Below are 18,827 nucleotides of genomic sequence, written 5' to 3' on the forward strand. Positions count from 1 at the left end.
CCTCGGATGAGCAGCACCTGATGTGGAAAGGAAGAATCAGTTTGAGGTTTTACGTACCTGCAGGCTTGGATTTCACGGCTTCGTGCTCGCTGCGAGCGGACCCAGGGCGTGCAGGGAGGGCCCTGTGCCAGGCAGCTGCCGAGCCCGGGGAGAGGTGTCCTGCTCGGGGCATCTCTAGCAAGTCACGAAGCAAATAAGCTGCTTTAAGGGATTATGTTGTGAAAAGCAAAGTCTTGTGGAAAGAGGATTGAAAGGAAATGGGTGGGAATTACAACGCAAATGCCTTCGTGTCTTCTCGAGAGCTGCTGCAGCCTTTCCCTTCTCCTTCCTTCTTCTTCCACTTGCAGGAATCGTGTGAAAAGTCTGCTGGAAGGCAACAAGAGGTAGAAAATTGTTTCTTTATTTGTATTTTCACTAGGGGCTTCACACAGCACCATTTAAGCAAGAAGTTTAATACAGGCTAATACCCTCCCAAGCCTCCACACGTGCTGGAGCAGATGAGACGCCGCGGTTACGCTGGTCCGGGGTGCAGGAGGGACAGTGCTCCTGGCTGCACGTGCCCAGCGCAGGTAGGCAGCGAGGCCAAGGGTGGGAGATGAGGTGGGCTTCACCCAGGGAGAGGGTGGCAGCACTGGGAATCCGCCCTGAGTCCCGTGCTGGGCATCCCCTTGTTCTGGTGTCGCTGTAGCTGTTCTGGGGTGTGTGGCGGACCTTGGTGGTGACGCGGTGCAGATATCCCTGCCCAGACGTGGCACCCGTGGTGGCAGCGAGCTGATGGGGCCACTTCCCTTCCGTGGCCGAGCAGGGGGAAGCGGGCAGGGAGGCTCTGTGGGACAAGCCAGTGCTGGTGCCAGTGGCGCAGCCCCAGCAGGGAGGTGTTGGCACCGCAGCCCCATCGAGCCTGGGCCCTTGAAGGCGGTTGCAAGTACCCGGGTCTCCGAGTTTTCCTCTGCTCAGGGGTTTGGTGGGGTATTGCAGCCTGGCTGGGTCGCTGTGGTCGAGTGTCGTGCTGCTGCTGAAATGGATCCGTGTGAGAACTGATAACGAATCATAAGCAGATTTAGGGTCTTGTCTTTTCTTTCTGGGAAGAGACAAGCAGCTGACCCAAAGCACACCCGTCCACTGCAAGCGCCTGGCTGGCCCTCACCAGTCTCCTTACTGGTTTGTGTGAGTCCAGCCCAGGCAGGAGGGTTCAGGCAGGCACAGAAAGGCTCTTTGGGTTGTAACTGGGCTTGATGGCCGCGCTGGAAGAACCGTCTCTCCGTGGTGTCTCCTCCACCTCCTGTGATCGTGAAAAAGGGGGACGGCTTCCCGTGGGAGCGCGGCGGGGGCTTTTGCCATCTGGGCTTTATGGTGTGTTTTTCTCTCCCTGCCAGCCCGTGTCTCGGGTGTCCCATCGGCTCAGCGAGTGTAAAAATGCGTCCGTGTGTGTGGAGAAGGAGGGAGAGCTTTGGAGACGCGATGGGATTTGAAAATCCCACAGAACTGCACTTGTGCGCGCTCTGATTTATGGAGGTTTGTTCTAGCCTCGATCCATCAAGGAAGGGAAGCTAAAGGTCCTCAAGTCTGAAATGAGTTTACAGTCACTTCCTGGCAAGTCAGCATCTCTGGGAGCTGGGATGTATTAATAACCTCTTCTCTACCCGCAAACACTCACGTTGCTTTGGCGCTTGGGCTAATGCTGAGTTATGAATCCTCCCATGCAATGGGTTCTGTGAATATTTAATTTATAGTTTATCGTTTGCATGGCAGGAGTGCCAGAGAGCCTCGTGGGTGTAGCACCGTTGGGTGCCCCGGGGGTGGGCGCAGGGGAGCTGCCCCTGGGCTGTGGCAGCCGGCGGTGCCTGTTCTGCGCAGGACGGGTCACGCTGCACTCGCAGCCCCTGAAGGGCGACCAAGGAGGTGTGTGGGGCAAACACCCGCGGGCTTAAGTAATTCATTAGGCTCTGCAAGCAGTGAGGCAGGGGTGGTGGTTGCTGGGGTTAAGGGGTGAGAAACCAGCCCTAAAGGGAGCCAAACCCCGGAGCCAAACCATAAACACGGCATTTGGAGCCTCTTATGAGCTCGTTTCTCGTCAAAGCAGCCTTGCTGTGCCGAGCCTGGATGGATGGGAGTGACCTTCAGAAATAGCTGTGCTAATGTTTATTTTATCAGGACCCAGCTTCGAACCCGAGGAGCTGCCGGTTATTTTTAAACCAGGCATTGAGCAGCTTGAAGCCTGGCTCAGCAGAGCTGCGAGTAACAAATGCTCTTTAAAGTAGGGCTGTGCATCATCGCTGGCGCTGAGGAATGTTCCTGACAAGGGAGGGCAGCGCGGGGTTCGTGCCGTTAACTCCTTGGGCACCGCCGCTCCTCGGGGGCTTGTGTCCTGGGCTTGATGCTGCTGGGGCTGGGGGCTGGCATGGTCCCCACCGCTCGCCCTCCCGGCTGCAGGAGGAGGAGGAGGATCCCCATCCCATCTCCCCTGGGGTTCCTGTTTGCACACCGTGGGGTGGGTGCTCTCAGGTGCAGGGAGAAGGATCCGTGGCCATCCGGGAGGGTTGTCTTGAAAGGTTTTGTCGGCCAAATAACCTGATGCCACGCACGAAGCCTGAGCCTGGCAGTGCCTGCCCCAGCCCCTCGCCTGGCGCAGATGCCCAGGGTGCTGCCTGCCCTGGGGGGGATGGGGCAGGGGCAGCTCCTGCCCGTCCTCCCAGGGCCTGGGACCCCCCACCGGGCCGGGGAGCTGCGAGCAGCTGTGTCCAGAGCTGCACGGGGAGATTTGATCTCATCTTAAAGGTAAACAGGGAAGCTGGAGGACGGGTTGTCCTGGAAGTGCTCCCGGCTCCCCGCCCGCCCCAGCTCGCAGCTGGGACAGGAGACCTCGCCGGCAGTGTCGGGGTGACCGGGACCAGCCGGGCGTGAGCGGGGTCACCTCGTGCCACAGCCTGTCCCTTGTTTGGGCAGCACGGGCTGCGTGCGGCCCCTCTGCCTGGGGCCGCGTGGGGCTGTGGGAACCCTCGGCTGCAGCTGGAGCCCGCCCGTGCTGGGATGGTTTTGTGGTGTTTGTTTAACAGGGGCAGGCAGGCTCCCACGATGGCTGTGGGAGAGGGCAGGAGGTTGTGTTCTGGCGTGGGAAGTGCCGCTCTTCAGCGGTGCCTTGACCCCTCTGCCGGGCTAGAGACAAACCCGCACGCTCCTCCCGCACCCCTGTGCCCGGCCACCCCTCCGCCCTCGCTCCCAGGTTGGGTTTTTTGTGCTTCGGGTGCCAGCCTGCGCTTTCTGGGGCCGTGCTGGCAGCTGTGCCAGCTCCGCAGCTCGGGCGGAGGGAGGTCCCCGAAGCGGAGGTGACAGCGTGGCTTTAGTGCGGCCACACCAGCCCCGGCCATCACCCGCAGCCTCGGGGCTGGGCTGGGGGGAACTCGCCCCCCACCTGCTGAGGAGCTGCTGGGTGCCTCCGTTCGGGAAGGACGCTCAAGAGCTGGAATGGCTTTAAAAGTGAAAAATAGAGGTTTTATTCAGTGCTTGCGTAGTTATTTCATGTCAAGGTAACGTCCCGTCCCTCACTGCGCGGCGTCTGCGGTGCCAGGAGCGGCTATCGCAGGGGGGCCCAGCTCTGCCCGTGCAGCGGGGCTGTAGCAGTGTGTATTTGTATGGCTATAAATAGATGTATAGGGCGTATAAACAGCTTCGTGCTCACAGTACACAGCCTTTACCGAATGGCGTTCAGAGAGCGGCGATGGCCCGTGTGACACGGCTGAGGGGCAAGCGGGGCTGGAGAGGGTCGTTCTGCTCGTTGGCTGATGAGATCTGCTCTGGGGCCTGGGGAGAGCGGGGGGCTGCCCGGGCTGGGGGACACGCGGGACGGGGACGTTGCCACCCCGCAGGGTGAGGGGAAGGTGGTGAAGCGAGCGGCTGCCGCAGGACCCCCGCATGCCCCCGGCCCCTCTCTCCCCACAGCACCGTGGCACCGCGGCCGCCGCGTTGGGGTCGGGCTGGCCTTCGGCAGTCGTCCTTCCACGCGCCGCTGGGACCGTCCTGGGCTAAAGCGAGCGGGGGGCCGGCGCGCCCCGAGCGGGAGGGGAGGCAGGGTCTCTGCGGCGGGGGGCCGCGGGGGCCGCTCACTTGGGCTGGGGCGCGATGATGACGTTGCGGTAGCCCTTCACCCCCGTCAGCTTGTCGCTCTCGAAGTCCACCATCAGCTTGTGCAGCCCCGCCTGGCGCGGCACGAAATCCAGCCGGAGCTTGGCCTCCGCCTGCGGCTCCACGGGCTCCTCGCTGCGGGAGGACGGGGGGTCAGCGGGGCAGCCCCTCTCCCTCCCGGCCACCCGGCACCCTCCCTGTGGCTGCGGTGCCGCAGGACAGCGCTGGGAAGCCGGGACCCCCGTGGCGTGGCCGAGCCCCCTCCCCAGCGAGGTGTGGGGCAGGGATCCTCTGAGCCCCCCGCAGGGACCAGCGCAGCCCCACTGTGCCCGGAGCGGAGCTGGGCCCCGGGGCTGCCCTCCCTGGGGGGGCTCTGGGCGCACCAATCTGCCCCCGCCCCGTTCCCCACCCGGGCTGGGAGGAGGGAGGAAAAGCTCTTACAGCTCCTTGATCTGCTGCCCGTCGGTGAGGCCGGCGCCCTCCACCACGAACACGCAGTTGTTCAGGGGGGCTGCGAGGGGGTTCACCAGGCTGAGCTCCGCCACCAGCCTCCGCTGCTGCATCGGCTCCCCCAAGATCTGCAGGCAGGAGAGGTTGGACCCCCAGCACCACCGTGCCCGGGGGCTGCGGGGCTCCCCTCACCCCGAGCCTGGCGGGGCTGAGGCGGGTCCCTGGGGATGCAGGTCCTGCTGCCCAAGCCCCACCATGGTGGAGTGGCCCCAGCCCCAGGGCTCAGGTCGCTGGGACCAAGCCCCCAGGGTGATTGCAGCCACCCCATCACTGGGAGATGGCCCCCCCAAACCCGCCTGGGACAGGGTGCTGGGCCCTCACCCTGATCTTGATCTCCGGGTTCTGGATGTAGACATCCCTGACGGCCACGACGACGTCGCCGGTCTGGTACTCAGTCAGGAGAGCCACCACCTTGATGAGGTTGTCCTGGGTCAGGCTCTCCCCGTACTTCTCGTACAGGATGCGCAGGGGCACGGTCTGCTCTGGAAGGGGAAGCAGAGCGGGGTCAGGGCTCGCCCCCTCCCCAGCCCAGCGCTGGCACCTGGCTGCAGCGTCCCGCTCCCCTCCGCGGCGGCGAGAGCCGGCACGTTCCTCATCCCCTTAATGCAGCCCAATAAATAGCGCGGCGCCGAGTGCCGCATTCGTCACGGGCCCCATTAGCGGAGCAGCTCCTGGCGTCGATTAAAAACGAGCCTGTTCCAGGGCAGCAGATGGATCACGTTTCCCAGCCCTGAAGGGTCTGTGGAAAACTGACATAAATCAAACCTCTGGGTTAATTACCAGGCGGTAACGCAATTTGTAACAGAGGCCAAGGAAGGTTCCGCGGCCCCGCGCCGGGAGGGCTCTGGGGGAGATGTCACACCCGCCCCAGGAGGAGCCACCGAGAGCTTCAGCGCTGCTGCGACCAGCCTGGGACCAGCTGCCCCGGGGCCAGCCCCGCTCTCCTGGTGTGGGAAAACCCTGCCCGAGGGACCAGCCCGGCGCCGGCTGCGCGTGAAGCAGCGGCACAGGGAAGAGCAGGAGAGGGGCACGGACGAGAGCGACGGACGCGATGGCAGTGCCTGCGTCCAGCCCTCGGAGCCCTCCCAGCCCCTCGCCCCAGCGCGGCTCCTCCCAGCAAAGACTGAAAATCCGCGGAGGCAGATGGACACGGAGGAAGCCCCCGAAGGTGCCATCGCTGACAGAGCACCCAGAGGTGCAGCTGAACTGACCGTCGCCGGCCTGACCACAGCCCCCAGCACCCCCCTCCCCGCCAGCAGGTCCCTCACCAGCCCGGGGCGCGAGGGTGACGTTCAGCAGGTCCTTCATGCCGCACTGGGGTCCCACGGCGCCGGTGTAGCTGGCGGTTCGGGCGCAGAGCATGAGCCTGCAGAGCCGCTCGGCGTCCGTGTTGTTGGTGACCACAGCGAGGACATCGAAGTCGCAGCCGTTGTTGGCGCCTTCCGACAGCTTGATCCGGAGGTGCAGCCCCTCGTCCTCCTCCCGGAGAGAGCTCTTCTCGTGCTCGGCCTTCGCAAACACCTCTCTCTCCTTCTCAGACCCTGCGGTGCATGAAAAAAACGTGGTTCCCAGGGGGCATGGGGGGGGCACAGTCCGGGCTGCTTTGCCCCCATCCCTGGAGCCCTCCTGGCGCAGTTACCGCATTAATTAATCATTTCCCCACTCTGTCTCCCAACAGCCACCCCGCTGCCGCCTCGTACCCTCCGGGTACTTGTAGGTGTGGGTGATGTCCTCCCTGCTGTCCCTGCCCACGCTCTTGGTGCTGATGTTCTTCCCCACGACCGAGGAGTGGGTGCTCTTCTTCTGCGACCCGTCGCCCCGCACCACCCAGTACACCACGTCAGCGTTCACCTCCGCGAAGACGAAGGGGATGTCGTACTTCAGCTGCAGGTCGCCCTCCTTGATGGCCCTGACGGGGGCCGGCCCGCAGCAGAACACCCCTGCGGGGAGCGGAGCCGCTGTCACCGCCCGGGTTCGGCCACCGCGGGGGCGAGATGCGGCTGCGGTGGGGGGGACCCGCGGGGTTGGGGCGCGGGGTGGCGCACGCTGTACCTTCACTCTTCTCCTGCGGGGTCGGGTCCAGCACCTGCCACCCATCGTAGCCGGGGGCCAGGTCCGGCCGGGCCATCCAGGACTCCACCCAGCAGTGGAAGTTCCTGCAAGGGAAGCCAGGATGGAGGGACCTCAGCCACCCCCAGCGCCCGCCGGGCTCCGGGGAGGGGGCAAACGCCGCCCCGGGGGTGGGCAGGCTGGGGTCCCGCCGTGCCGCTCACCAGATCATGTCCCTGGAGCGCCGGTCCTCCTCCCCGGTCTCGCTGAGGTAGCGGTCGATGATCAAGTTGCCGTTGGTGTCGTGGGCTGAGTTGTAGTTGGTGACCACCCGGCTGGGGATGCCCAGGCACCGCATGACTGCGGGGAGGCAGGGCAGGGTGGGACGGGGTCCGGCACCGGGGGTCCCGGGGGGCACAGCCCCTGTCCCGGGCAGCCCCGGGCTGGCACAGCCCCCGTCCCACGGAGCCCCACGTTTGCTCAGCTCCTGCCCTGCCCTTGCCCTCTCCAAGGGCTTCCTGGGACCAAGCCCCAGGACGAGCCGGTTCCCGCAGTCGCCGTGGGCGAGACGGGCGGCACGTGGCACCGGCAGCCTGGCGGGTTGTGATAGTGCAGGAGAAAAAAGGCTCAAAAGCGGCTGCGAGGGCTTTTGAGGGAGTGCGCGGGCAGCAGCACGCTGCAGCCCCTTGTTTAATCTCCCAGCTGCCTTTTACTGCGAGCGGGGCTCCCTGGGGAGCAGGGAGGCAGTTATAACGCTTCAAAGGCAGGCTATAAAATCCTGCGAGTCGCGGAAAATCCACTTTAGTTTTCTGCTATTTCTCTCCTCTAAAAAGGCTCTCGTCTGGCTGTGATATATAAATGCCCACGTGCTCGTGCAGCTTTTTTCTCAGGGCAAAACCGTGCGCTCCTCGGCGGAAGCGAGCTGGGAATTGTCCTTCTGTTTTGCCCCGCTGGCGGTGAAGTTGTTTGGATCTCAGTGGGTTCAGGACTTCATTGCAAACTTGACCTTAAAGCCACTTCCCTTCCCCTGTGCCATGCAGCCGGCCCCTCCCTCGGGCAGGCAGCGCTGATTGAAAAGCCAGAGCCCTCGGCTGGCGTTTTTTCCCCTCATTTCCTGATGGATTAGGATAACAGAGCTTAATTGCCACGCAATCATCGCGGGCTGATTGGCACCAGCCCCAGCGGTTCCCTCCTGCTGCAGCGCGGGTGGAGGGCAGGGGGTGGGGGACACGGGGAAGGGGAGATGGGGGATGTCCACTCTCACCAGTACACGCCACGGCAGCGAAGACCCAGCACTGGCCGTACTTGACTGGTTGGCACCCGAACTTCTTCCACCTCTTGAGAATATCCACACTCCCGATCCAGGCCATGGGGCTCATCCCGTCTTCGTAATTGTTGTCCCACCGCCCCGCCAGCACCCCCCGGTCCTCGTCGTTACAGTTTACCTGCGGCACGACGAGAGGGGACGGGATGGAGGGGCAGGAGCAGCTCGCACGTGCTGTCACCCCCATGAGCCATCCCGGAGCCGTGCAAGAGCTCGCCGGGATGCGGGTGGCACTCACCATGGCGCTCACCACCCTGCCGATGTACACGGGGTCGTTGCGGCGGGAGCAATCCTGGTTTTGGTCCCTCAGGAATTTGGGGTTTGCGTCCAGCAGGTTGAGGCAGATGGACAAGATGTCGTCCTCGAACTGGGGTGGGGGGGAGAAAAGGTGTGTGAGGTCCCCGCGATGACCCACAGCAGGGCTACCAGGACCCCTGTCCCCAAGCCAGCACCCACTGTGATGTCCCCTCTTCAACCCCATCGCACCAGGAGCACAGGGGTCAGCCACGGACCTGCCCCCACCGATTTCCCATCACCGTGTGAGTCCCAGCGCTCCCCAGAACTGAGGTGTGGATCCCGTGGGGGCCATGGGCACCGTTCCCACCGTCCCCACAGCCCCTCCGGGACAGCCCCGAGCTCGGGGAGGGCGGCCGGGCTCCCCCAGCGTGGCCGTGGGGGGCTGCAGCCCGGGACGCGGGCGCTGCCTTATCGGCGTGGCCAGCACGGCACCGGGGAGTGTGTTATCAGGGGCCAGCTCCTGGCGCAGCGTGGCCACCCCGATTAGGAGCATGTGGCCCCCGGGAGCCGTGCAGGAACGTGCCCCTCGCTCTGCCTCGGTTTGTTTGCCCCACGGCTGTGTTTGGGGACACACGTGGCACCAGCCCCTGTGCCCTGCAGTGCCAGGGCTGCATGGGCTGGGCTCGGCCAGGGGTCCTGGGGGTCTCGGGGGTCCCTGCCCCGCTCACCTGGCCGAAGTTCCAGGGGGTGGAGGTGATGTAGTCGCGGGCGCCCTGGTAGATGAGCCCCTCCTGGGACAGCACGTACTCGCTGCGCTCGTCCTCGTCGCGGAGGAAAACCGTGTCCTCTGCGGGAGAGCGAGAGATGGGGACGGGGCTCTGCCCCGCGCCCCCCGCCCCACCCAGGGCTCCCCCTCCCCGGGGACGGAGCTGGCGGGGAATGAGGCAGCGGGGCTGGGACTGCTCCAGTGGGATTTCAGCCCCGTTTGGTTTGAGCTCATGGGAAATGCCCAGCGCGCTCGTGCTTTGCTTTTCCCTTCTGCCTCGCTTCTCTCTTTCTCTCCTCCCTTTTGTTTCGCGGAGCCGGGTCTTTCCCCGGTGGGAGAAGCGAGCAGAGGGGCCGGCAGCGCTGGCTGAGGTCGCAGCCGAAGCCGTTTTGCTCACACAGCAGTTACCGCTGGAAAAATCACTATTTACTGGAAATGTTTGCAGGAAAAAAACCCAACACGAACATCCCCCGCGCCAGCGCCGGGCGAGCCACGCTTCCTACAGCCCCTTATCTCGGCGGGGCCGGCACCGAGCGCTGGGGGTGCAGGAAACGGGCTGTGTCGGGCCAGGGCTGGGGGGCAGCAGGGCTTGGGACTGCCCTGCGGGGCAGGGGAGGACGCGGAGGGATGGAAATCCCACTGTTTGTGTCGTTAAACCCCGCGGCGCTGAGCCCCCGGCTCTGCCAGGCTGCCCCAGTGTCACCGGGACAGCAACACCCCCGGGAGCACCCAGGGCTCGTCCCTGCAGCGGGGTGTCCAGCTGGGGGTGGGCAGGGCCGGGCCAGCTGGGGGCAATTGGGGCAATAAAGGGCTTTTCCTCCGCCCACTGCTCAGTCGGGAGCTGCTGCCGGGGGCTGCCCAGGGCTTCACACCAGCACCACAGAGGTGAGCTCCTGTGGGGCACCCTGGACGGGGCACGGGGGGTTTGGGGGGCTGGCAAAGGGGCTGTGTGTGTCCTGGGGTGGGAGATGGTGCTCGTGGCCCCGACCTGCTGCAGGGACCACGTGGAGGTGGAGGCAAAGTGGGGATTTGTGCTTAGACCTGAGCTCAGGGCAGGGCTGGGGGCACCTGGGGTCTGCAGTCGTGTGAGACCCCCGGGGATGCGCTGCCCTGGCAGAGCTGGGGGGTGGCTCGTGTTTGCCTTACCCAGGAGCCCCTGGTCTCAGGAGGGTGTGAACCTCACCTGGGTGCCAGGCGTTAAAGAGCAGAACGAAGTGCCCGAGGTGGCAGCTGGTGCCCTGGTAGCCTGTGGAGGTCTCCAGCGTGAGGCTGTAGCGGCCGACGCGGGCGTTGGGGGGGGAGCAGAGTGAGACCGAGAGGGAGTCCCCGTCCTGCTGCTGCACCACGGCGCTCCAGCCCCCCTCCTCCGGGAAGTCGGTCACGGCGAAGTGGGACTTGGTTCCCGATGTCTCGATGGGGCAGGGCCCTGCCAAGGAGGGGCACGTCGGTGCTGCGGGGGCTGCGCCAAGGGGACCTGCCCAGACCTTGGCTTTGGCAACCCAGGAGCGTTCGGTGTTTGGTCTGTGGGGTACCGGGGGCACGGGGCAGCCCGGCCGCGTCCCTTGCTGTTTGGGAAGGGGCAGGAGGGAGGGACTCGCCCCACGGGTGCCCCAGGGCCAGGAGAGCAGAGAGGGGTGCTCAGCCCGGTGCCCACCCCAGGGCCACGCTGCACCCACTTCTGCCTCTCGGAGCGGAGCCGCCGGGTCCCTGTGCCCGCGCAGCCCGGTCCCGTGGCGTGGGGGTCCTGGCGAGCCCCGGACCCCCTTCACCAGGGTGCCCTCGCAGGGGCCCCGCTGCACGCACACCCTCAGGCGTTGCAGCAAACATCCCACACCAGCGGTTACGTCAGTGGCCGCGGGGCCGGGGCCGAGGACAGCGTGATCCCGGCTGCAGCCAAGCCACCTGCGCCGAGCCGGCTCCCAGCACGGCTCCCGGTGCCCGGGGACGCCCGGCCACAGCCGAGCGTGGCCTCATGGCCATGCCAGCGCCGGTGCCCATGCGGGGCCGGCTGGCAGCCGGTGCCGCCGTGGCCCGCTCCCCCTCGGGCTGGTCCCCGCCAGCCTTCGCCCGCAGCGTGGGCAGGGCGCCAGGCAAGTCACTAAAAATACTCATGAGCTCATGGGAGTGACACAGTTTCTCCTCTCTGTCCTTTCGGGGAGGATGGGTTGAGCTAATTGTGTCCTTTTGGCAAGGGCCAGCCTGGCACAGCCACGGGGCCGGCCGGCCATGGGTGCCTGCTGCCTCCTCCTCTTCCTCCCTGCAACACCCACAGTATCGCTGGGCTCTCAACGCGCCTGCGGTAAAACTACGGCTCTGTTTTTGTGTGGAGACGTTCCCTGTTCCCACGGGAGGTGGCACGTGGTCTCGCCATCCCGGGGGGCAGGTCTGGCAGCCCCCGCCCTGGTGGCACCTCGGCGGGGCCACGCGCCTTCGCGAGAGCTGCAGCACCCTTGTCCCGTTTGCTGCAAGCGCCGGGGCCGCTGCCAGCCCCAGGGGCTGCGCTGGGGGGGCTTCTCCTCGCTTGCAAAACCAGCCTGGGATCACTCGGGGATGCAGCAAGACCTGGCGGGGTCTGAGCAGCGGGAGGGGACCCCCACCACGGCCGTGCTGGGACCAGGAGCTGCTGGTTTAGGGTGAAGCCGGGGGGTGCTGGGTTCGTGTCTGTCACCCCACAGCGGGGTCAGAGCTTTCAGGGGAAAAGAAAAAGAGATTTTTTTACGCTGTGAGGAAACCCGGCTGCAGTTTCACTTTGAGCTCTGGCCTGGTTACTCAGCAGGACGCTGCAGCCCCAAAATAACTCTTGCCTAAGAAAGAGTTTCCTCTCCCTTTGCTCTGAGCTGGCGGGGGCCGAGCCCCTGCCCGGCCATGGGAGCGGTGGCTGTTGTTTTATTTCTGTGTCGCTTCCCTTCAGCTCTCGGTACAGAGCTGGTTCTCCCTTTTCTCTCCATCTCGGTATAAAACCTGTGCATGGCACCAGCCTCTGCCAGGAGGGGATGGGGCCGGTGCCACGGGGCGAGCCCGCGGGCAGGGGCAGCTTGCCCGGGGCAGGGCACGGCGGCACTCACCCGTCTCGACGTTGAAGGCGAGTTTGTCCACCCCCTCCTCGTAGCTTCTGCCCGAGAAGTGCAGGGTGATGGCGAAGGGCTGTCCCCGCCGCACCACCAGCTGCTGGCAGCCCATGGCCGCCGTCCGGTGCTCCCGGCCGTTGCGCTCGCACTGCAGGTCCCACGTCTCCAGCACCAGATCTGTGAAGGCAGCAGCACACGGCTCATCCCTCTGCCACGCAGGGGGGTTGCTGGGACCCCCACCCTGAGCCCTGGGGTTTCAGACCTTGGCGCTGGGCCCTGGCAGCCGCCTCCGCCCCAGCAGCCCTGTTCTCCCCCTGCCACAGGGCCCATGGCTGTGCCAGCCTCTGAGCATCCCTCCTGGGGGGCTCTGAGGGCTGTGAGCTCGCCTGGGCAGGGGTTCTGCAGCAAAGCGCTGCCCTCCCGGCCGAGCTCTGTGCCGTGTTTCTTGTGCCAGGGTGCTGCCATCCACGGTACCACCGTGGCGGAGGGGCACCGTGTGCTGCCAGAGCCGTGCCAGGTCCGCGGCTCACGGCATCCAGTGCTGGAGCAGAGCCCAGGGCTCATCTCCGCTTTCTGGGCAGCGAGGGGCCCGTCAGCCAGGATTTGCTGCCCGGGTGCCCAGGAAATGCCAGGGACGGTTCTGTGCCTCAGCCAGGCTGGAGGCAGCTCTCCGGGCAGCTTCACTGCACCGCGACTGCCGACAAATCGGAGAGACCAACCGTGAATTCGGTGACAAAGAGGGTGTCTGACTCCCCGGCCGCGGGTGCCCTGCTCTGCCCCCAGCCCCGCCGCCGCAGGCAGGGCTGTGTGCCGGAGCAGCCGGCGGCCACGTCCCCACCGCCCCGGGCGCTGCGCTGGAGCGATGTGATGTTGTTCATCATCGCTCAGGGCCAGCGACCCGTGAGTGCTCTGCCGGCAGACGGGTTAGTTGCCAGAATAAGCAAAAGCGTTCGGTGCCGGAGAGCACGCGGCGAGCTCAGCGCCAGCCGGGGACCGGGGCGGCTCGTGAGGGGCGATGCTCAGCTCGTGCCGCAGCTCTCCCTGGCCGGGCCCTTCCTGGCGTTGCGTGCCAGCGGTGGTGGTCACCGAGCCCTCCTTGGGCCGGTGCCAAAGGGGAACGGCTGACCCTGAGCTCGCTGTTCCCAGAGCTAAATGGAAACCCCACTCTGGCTCTCCAGGCGCGGGGACGCTGGCCCAGGTTGCCCAGAGCAGCTGTGGCTGCCCCCTCCCTGGCAGGGTTCAAGGCCAGGTTGGATGGGGCTGGGAGCAACCTGGTCTGGTGGAAGGTGTCCCTGCGCGTGGCAGGGGGTTGGGACTCGATGGGCTTTAAGGTCCCTCCAACCCAAACCAGTCTGGGATTCTGTGATTCTATGACCCCACAGCGTGTGGCCGGGCTCGTCACCGGTCCCCACTGCACTGCGAGAGCTGCTGCAGACAGCTGGGACTGTCTGTAAATAAGGGCAAGGTCCCTCCAGCCGGTCCATGGGGACCCTGGAGCGGGGACAGAGCACAGAAAGGACCTTTCCCCTGCCATCTCCCCCTTGTATGCAGAAACACAGCTCCGTGCTACAGCGCACGAACCGTGTGAGTGCAAACCTCGCTGACACTGAGCCAAACTCGTTGCAAATAAGCGTGTTAGGAGAGCAGGAGCGGGGCTCCTCCTTGTCCCAGTCACCCAGGGTTCGCGTCCTCAGTGGGTTCAGCAAAAAGTGGAGAGTTTTTCAAAGCGCAGGCGCCTCTTCCCAACTGGTCAGTGCCCAGAGACGGGCAGGGAGGGGGCTGCGGTGACGCTGGGGCGTGCGGAGGGCAGCGGGGTCCCAGGCACGGCCGTGCAGGAGCGAGGGCTGCCCGGGGTGCAGCGGCTCAGCTTCGTGCTGGGAGCTGGCAGCGCCCGTGCCAGTGCCCGACCCCAGGGCCCTGCGCTGGCATCGCTGCTGCGGTGCCGGCAGCCGGGTGAGCTGGGACAGCCCGTGGTGCCGCTGGGCACCGGGGCAGAGCGATGCCATCTCGGCCGAGGGCTGTGTGCCCACGGGCATGGCACAGCTCTGCGGGAGGTGGGGGCTGGCTTTGCCCCCTCACGCCACCCTGCAGGGACACCTGCTGGGGGGGTCTCTGAAGGCTGGAGCGTTATTGCGGGTTGAAACCCTCCTGGAGCCGGGCTGGGACGGCGGCACGCGGTACCCGTCCAGCTGCCAACGCTCTTCTCCGAAAGCTTTAAATAGCACCAGGCTCCGTCCTGGGGCGGCTGCGGGGGAAGCCACGGGAGCGGCCCCCAAACCGCACCGAACCGCGCGGGTCTCGTCGCTGCTGACCCGGGTTTAGCCCTTCCCGTTCCCTCGCGCTTTACTGCGGGCTCCGGGAGCCGGTGCCGGCACCGGACAGCGGGCGGGCGGCTGCGGGGCCGCCGCGCTCCGGGGCTGCCGGGCAGGTGCGGGGGGAGCCGCGGCCGGTCAGCGCTCCCCGCGGGCCAGACGCCCCGGGCACCGGCGGCGGGGGATCGTCCTGCGCTCTTACCTTCGGCCATGGTGCCCTGGTCCCGGTCCCGGTGCCCGCCCGCCGCCCGCTCCCTTTATACGGCACCGCGCACACCCCCGCGGCCGGGACGGAGCGAACGGGAAAACAAAGTTTCCAGGAAACGGAGCGGCTTCGGTCCCACCTAGTTCAAACAACTCACCCCCCACCTCCCCCAAAAAAAAAGGCTGCCGGGGCTGAGCCCCCGCCCAGCCCGGCCCCCCTCGCTGCCGGCCCCCGGGGCCCCCCCGGCAGCGCTGGGAACGCGGCCGGTGAAGAGGAGGGGAAAAAAAAAAGTGGGGGGAGGAGAGGGGCTGTGCAGCTCACACCGAGGTGCCAGAAACTGGGGGAATGTTTTCTCCTTATAAAGTTTTCTTTCCCCCGTGCCTTATCTCCATACCCGGCCGTGCTGGCAGGGCTCCGGCTGCTCGGGATTGCAGCGGCCAGACCCCCTTCCCGTCAGTGTGTCCCGAAGAGACGGGGTGGACAAGGGAAAATGTGCTGGAAACTTTGCTGTTTGAGGGGAAAATGTGCTGGAAGCTTTGCTGTTTGCTCCAGTGCATGGTGCCACGGGGATGAGCGCACGGAGCAGGGACCAGCTTTCCCTGGCAGCCCTTGCCCCACGCACCGGCCGTCCCCCTCCTGCCCGGGGGTCTCTGGCCCCATGGGCTACCAGTAGCCCTGCCTGGGGCTGCCTGGCCTGGCCCTCCCTGTGCTCCCCCAGGGTGACCCGCCTGGCGGGGGCAGAGGGCACAGACCCCACACCTCCGTGGGGTCCTGGGGGTGCAGCAGCAGGGCTTGTGATAAGTGAGGGCTTGAGAAGCTTCTCCTCTGGAGCAGGCTGGGTTTAGTTACTGGTTTTCCTTCACGTGGTGTGAGCTATCGGCGGTGACGTGCCGGTGTGTTTGGGCTCACGCCGGAGGGTGCAGGGTCCAGCTCTGCCTGTACGAGCCTGCTCTCCTTCCTGCACGTGAACTCTGGAAGCCCTCGGCAGCCTGAGGGCCCGCGCTCGGGATGTGTTTAATTTCCTCCGGGTAACGTGTGACAAACAGCCCGTGACGGCACCGTCCGCCGCAGAGCGATGGGAAACAGGCTCTCCTGGCTCGGCGCGGGAGCGGGAGCGGTTCGTGGCCGTGAGGGGTGTCGGTGTGTTTGGGGTGCGCAGGGCCAGGCTGTAGGGACTGATTTCTGCCTGGTTTTCTGGCCAAGCACAGAGCGGGAACGACTGACGGTGTCTGTCCCTGGGGGCCCAGCTGTCCCCCGGGGCTGTCTGGGGAGCCCCAGGCTTGGTCCCAGCACCTCAGTGAGAGGAAACCTCCCTTGTTTCCAGCTTTAGTGCCCACCTCACTCACGACCACGTATCGCAGAGGCATCTGTCTGCCCAGGCACTGGAAAATGCTGCATGGGGGAGGCCAACCACACCGATGGCGTTGTTTTTACTCTCCTTAGTAAGACAAGGTTGCATTAAGAGGGTGTTTGCACTGCTGGATGCCCAAAATAACTCATTTGCTCAAGGTGTTCAGTGGAGAACTGCAACTTCCCTCGCACCCACCCCGCTCCTGGAGCCGCTTCAAAGCGTGCCGGTCCCTCGCCTTCCCCGCTCCGCGCAGGCAGAGCCTCTGTTTGCTTTCCTGGGTGTGTGCCGGGCAGGCTGGCAGCCCCGCTGCGCCCGCACATCCTGACTCAGTCTCTTGTGCAGGCAGATAAACAAGCCGTGAAAAGGGACAGTGTCTTCCTCTGAGTCGCCCTGTTAAGTTGTCAGCTGGCTTTAACGGACCTGCCCGGTTGCCTGCGGTGCCTCCACCCCGGGGGGGTCCCCAAAGCGTGGCCCTTGGCAGAGCCGCTGCCTCCCGCAGCCGAGGTGACCGTCTGCTCCCCACCTTGCACCGTGACCCCGGCAGCCGGAGCCCCTTGGCGGGGAGCCCGGCACCGTCCCTGCCCCGGGCTCCGCGCTGGGGTGGCGGGTCCGGAAAGGGGGCGGCAGGGCTGGGATGTGACTTCGGGAAAATGTTAAAGGGTGAGGAAGTGTTTTATGCTCGTGATGACGGGGCCGGCGGGGAGCGTTCGTAGCTGACCATAGGGACCCTGGCACGTAGGACGCGGCACTTGTCCCTTGAATGCCGGAGCTCTGATCTGCGAGCGTGGAAAAATGCTTCAAATTGGGGGGGAAAATCCTGCAGCTGCTCTGTACCTGGTAAGGGAGCGAGCCGAGGGCTGAGGACCAGTGGCAGGCACGGCTCGTAAGGGCAGCCTGTCCTTTGGGAGGAGGAGAGGCTGTTCCAAGGAAAAGCAGATTGTTTTTCCACCTGGCCCCGGGGCGGGTCCGGGGAGCTCGGTGTGCTCCGGTGTCACGGCCCCGCAGGGTCCGCTCACGGGGCGGGACGAGGGATGTGCTGGCGGCGTCGGATGCGGTTCTGGGCTCTGGCTCGCTGCTCTTGGCACCCACCGAGCCAAGAGGCTGTTACCGAGAAGTGCCGAGCACAGGACCAGCGTGGCTAGTAGAGGGGCCAGCTGACAGCCGGCTTCTCGGGAAAGGCCTGGGGCCAGGCTCTCCGGCCGCTTCGGAAGGGGGGATTCAGGAGGAATTTGTTATGTCACCGTCTTTGTTCTCAGGCCGAGTCCGTGTTTTTATTTAAAAGAAAGGAGAAACACAAATCTCTTGCACGTCTCTGGGTTTATTCGGTCTCTGGGCAGGGTTGGGGCAGGGTGTCCCTGCCGCCCGCCGTGCCCCTGGGGAGGGGGCTTCTGGCAGGGCTCCCCGTGGCGATGGGACCTGTGGGCAGGGGAGGGGGATTCTCCAGCCGTGCCAAGCCCCTCCGTGCTGGTGGCCACGGGCTGGCCATGGGCTGGTCCCAGCTCCGGCAGGGTCCCGCGGTGCAGCCGGGTGGGCTGCGGTGCTGCATGGACGGACACGGATCCGCTGTGGGGGGAGCTGCGAGCAGGGACACAGTGTTTTGCAACCCGAACTGGTTGAACCTGGTGCGAGTTGAATTCCAGTGTCTCCCAGCGTCATTTCCCAGCAGTTTGCTGGAAACCCCCCAGCCCTCCTGCCCCCGGGGTCCGGCTCCTCGAGGCGCCTCTCCCAGCGATGCCCCACCGCCCCCGTTGCCGACAGGATCCGATGGGGTTTGTGGGAGGACCAGGGGGGTCTGCGCTCCCCGGCCACGGCTCCGTGCCCCTCTGCGCGTGCACGTGTTGGGATTTAAATGCCTCGTGGTTCCCCAGGACTCGCCTGCGAGTGATGTGCTCCCCCTGGACAGGGGGTCGCCTGTGCCAGTCTGCCCCCGCAGCGGCTTCCTGGGGGTTGGCGCCCGCCAGGCCCCTGGGCGAGCACCGGCACGCTCCTGTTTGCCAGTTTTTGGGATTTTGGGAGGCAGCCGGGCTCGCCTTACCCTGGCCAGCTCCAGAGCTACGTTCGGCCCTCGGAGTCCGACCCTTTGGCGTTATCTTTCACCCTTCCCGTTTTCCTTCGGTGTTGATCGTTTCTTTGTTTTTTTCATGTTTTATGGCCACCTTGCAGCTCCCCAGGAGCACAAGGGCCACCTCGGCTTGATGACGGGCGAGACCTGAGTTTGCTCCATCGGAGCAGGAGCGTGCAGATAACGAAGCTGCTTTGGGCCATCTCTGCTCGCAGCCGCGTCCGAAACCCTCGCGCAGGCGGGGACGGAGCCGTGTGGCCTCGTGCTCAGCTTCCCCTCGCGCTAAGGGCTCGCTCTGTGTTTACCTGCTGAAACCACACCTGGTCCTCGGTTGCCCCCAGGACAAATCCAGGCACAGCAGCGTTTGCGGCGCGGGCCAAGTCCCCGTCCCGCGCCTCGAGCCGCCCGCGGCTGTTTGCAGCCGAGCCAGGCGCCGGGGCTGCCCTGACGGGAAGGGGCCCGCGGCATCTCCGCTGGCACCAGCACTGCTGGGGGACCCGTCTGGGGGGGTTCGTGCCGTCCCGCCTGCGGTTGTCCCTGCGCCTTTGCCACGCCACCCCTTGCCCACCCTTTCCTCCTTGCCCGGGACGAGGGCACGGCCGTGGCTCTGGCGGGAGCGTTGCAGCCCCGGTGCCTCTCGCCCTGCCCGTTTCTTCCTTCCTCTTCGCTCTGTCTCGTTGTGGCTGATGATAACTCAGCGTCCCTCCTGCCCCCGCGTCTGCAGGGCAGGGCCTGGGGGGAGCCCGGCAGCGAGGAGGAGGAGGAAGAGGAAGAGTGGAGCTGCCGACCTCAGCCGGAGCTCGCCGCTCAGCGCCGACCCG

General features: G+C 65.6%; 1 protein-coding gene across 1 annotated transcript; it reads right to left on the reverse strand.

Moving 5' to 3' along the window:
* Positions 1-3,470: 3,470 nt before the first annotated feature.
* Positions 3,471-14,737, reverse strand: TGM2 (transglutaminase 2). Its single transcript, XM_068416451.1, has 13 exons — positions 14,591-14,737; positions 12,074-12,253; positions 10,192-10,434; positions 8,971-9,089; positions 8,244-8,372; positions 7,946-8,126; positions 6,906-7,041; positions 6,685-6,788; positions 6,333-6,572; positions 5,901-6,173; positions 4,954-5,114; positions 4,564-4,700; positions 3,471-4,257 (listed from the first exon to the last, which is right to left on the reverse strand). The coding sequence occupies exons 1-13, from the start codon at positions 14,598-14,600 to the stop codon at positions 4,101-4,103; spliced, it is 2,070 nt and encodes a 689-aa protein (XP_068272552.1). The 5' UTR covers positions 14,601-14,737; the 3' UTR covers positions 3,471-4,100.
* Between the last annotated feature and the right edge of the window lie 4,090 nt (positions 14,738-18,827).

Source organism: Nyctibius grandis, chromosome 19, assembly GCF_013368605.1.
Source record: "Nyctibius grandis isolate bNycGra1 chromosome 19, bNycGra1.pri, whole genome shotgun sequence".
NCBI classification, from domain to species: Eukaryota; Metazoa; Chordata; class Aves; order Nyctibiiformes; family Nyctibiidae; genus Nyctibius; species Nyctibius grandis.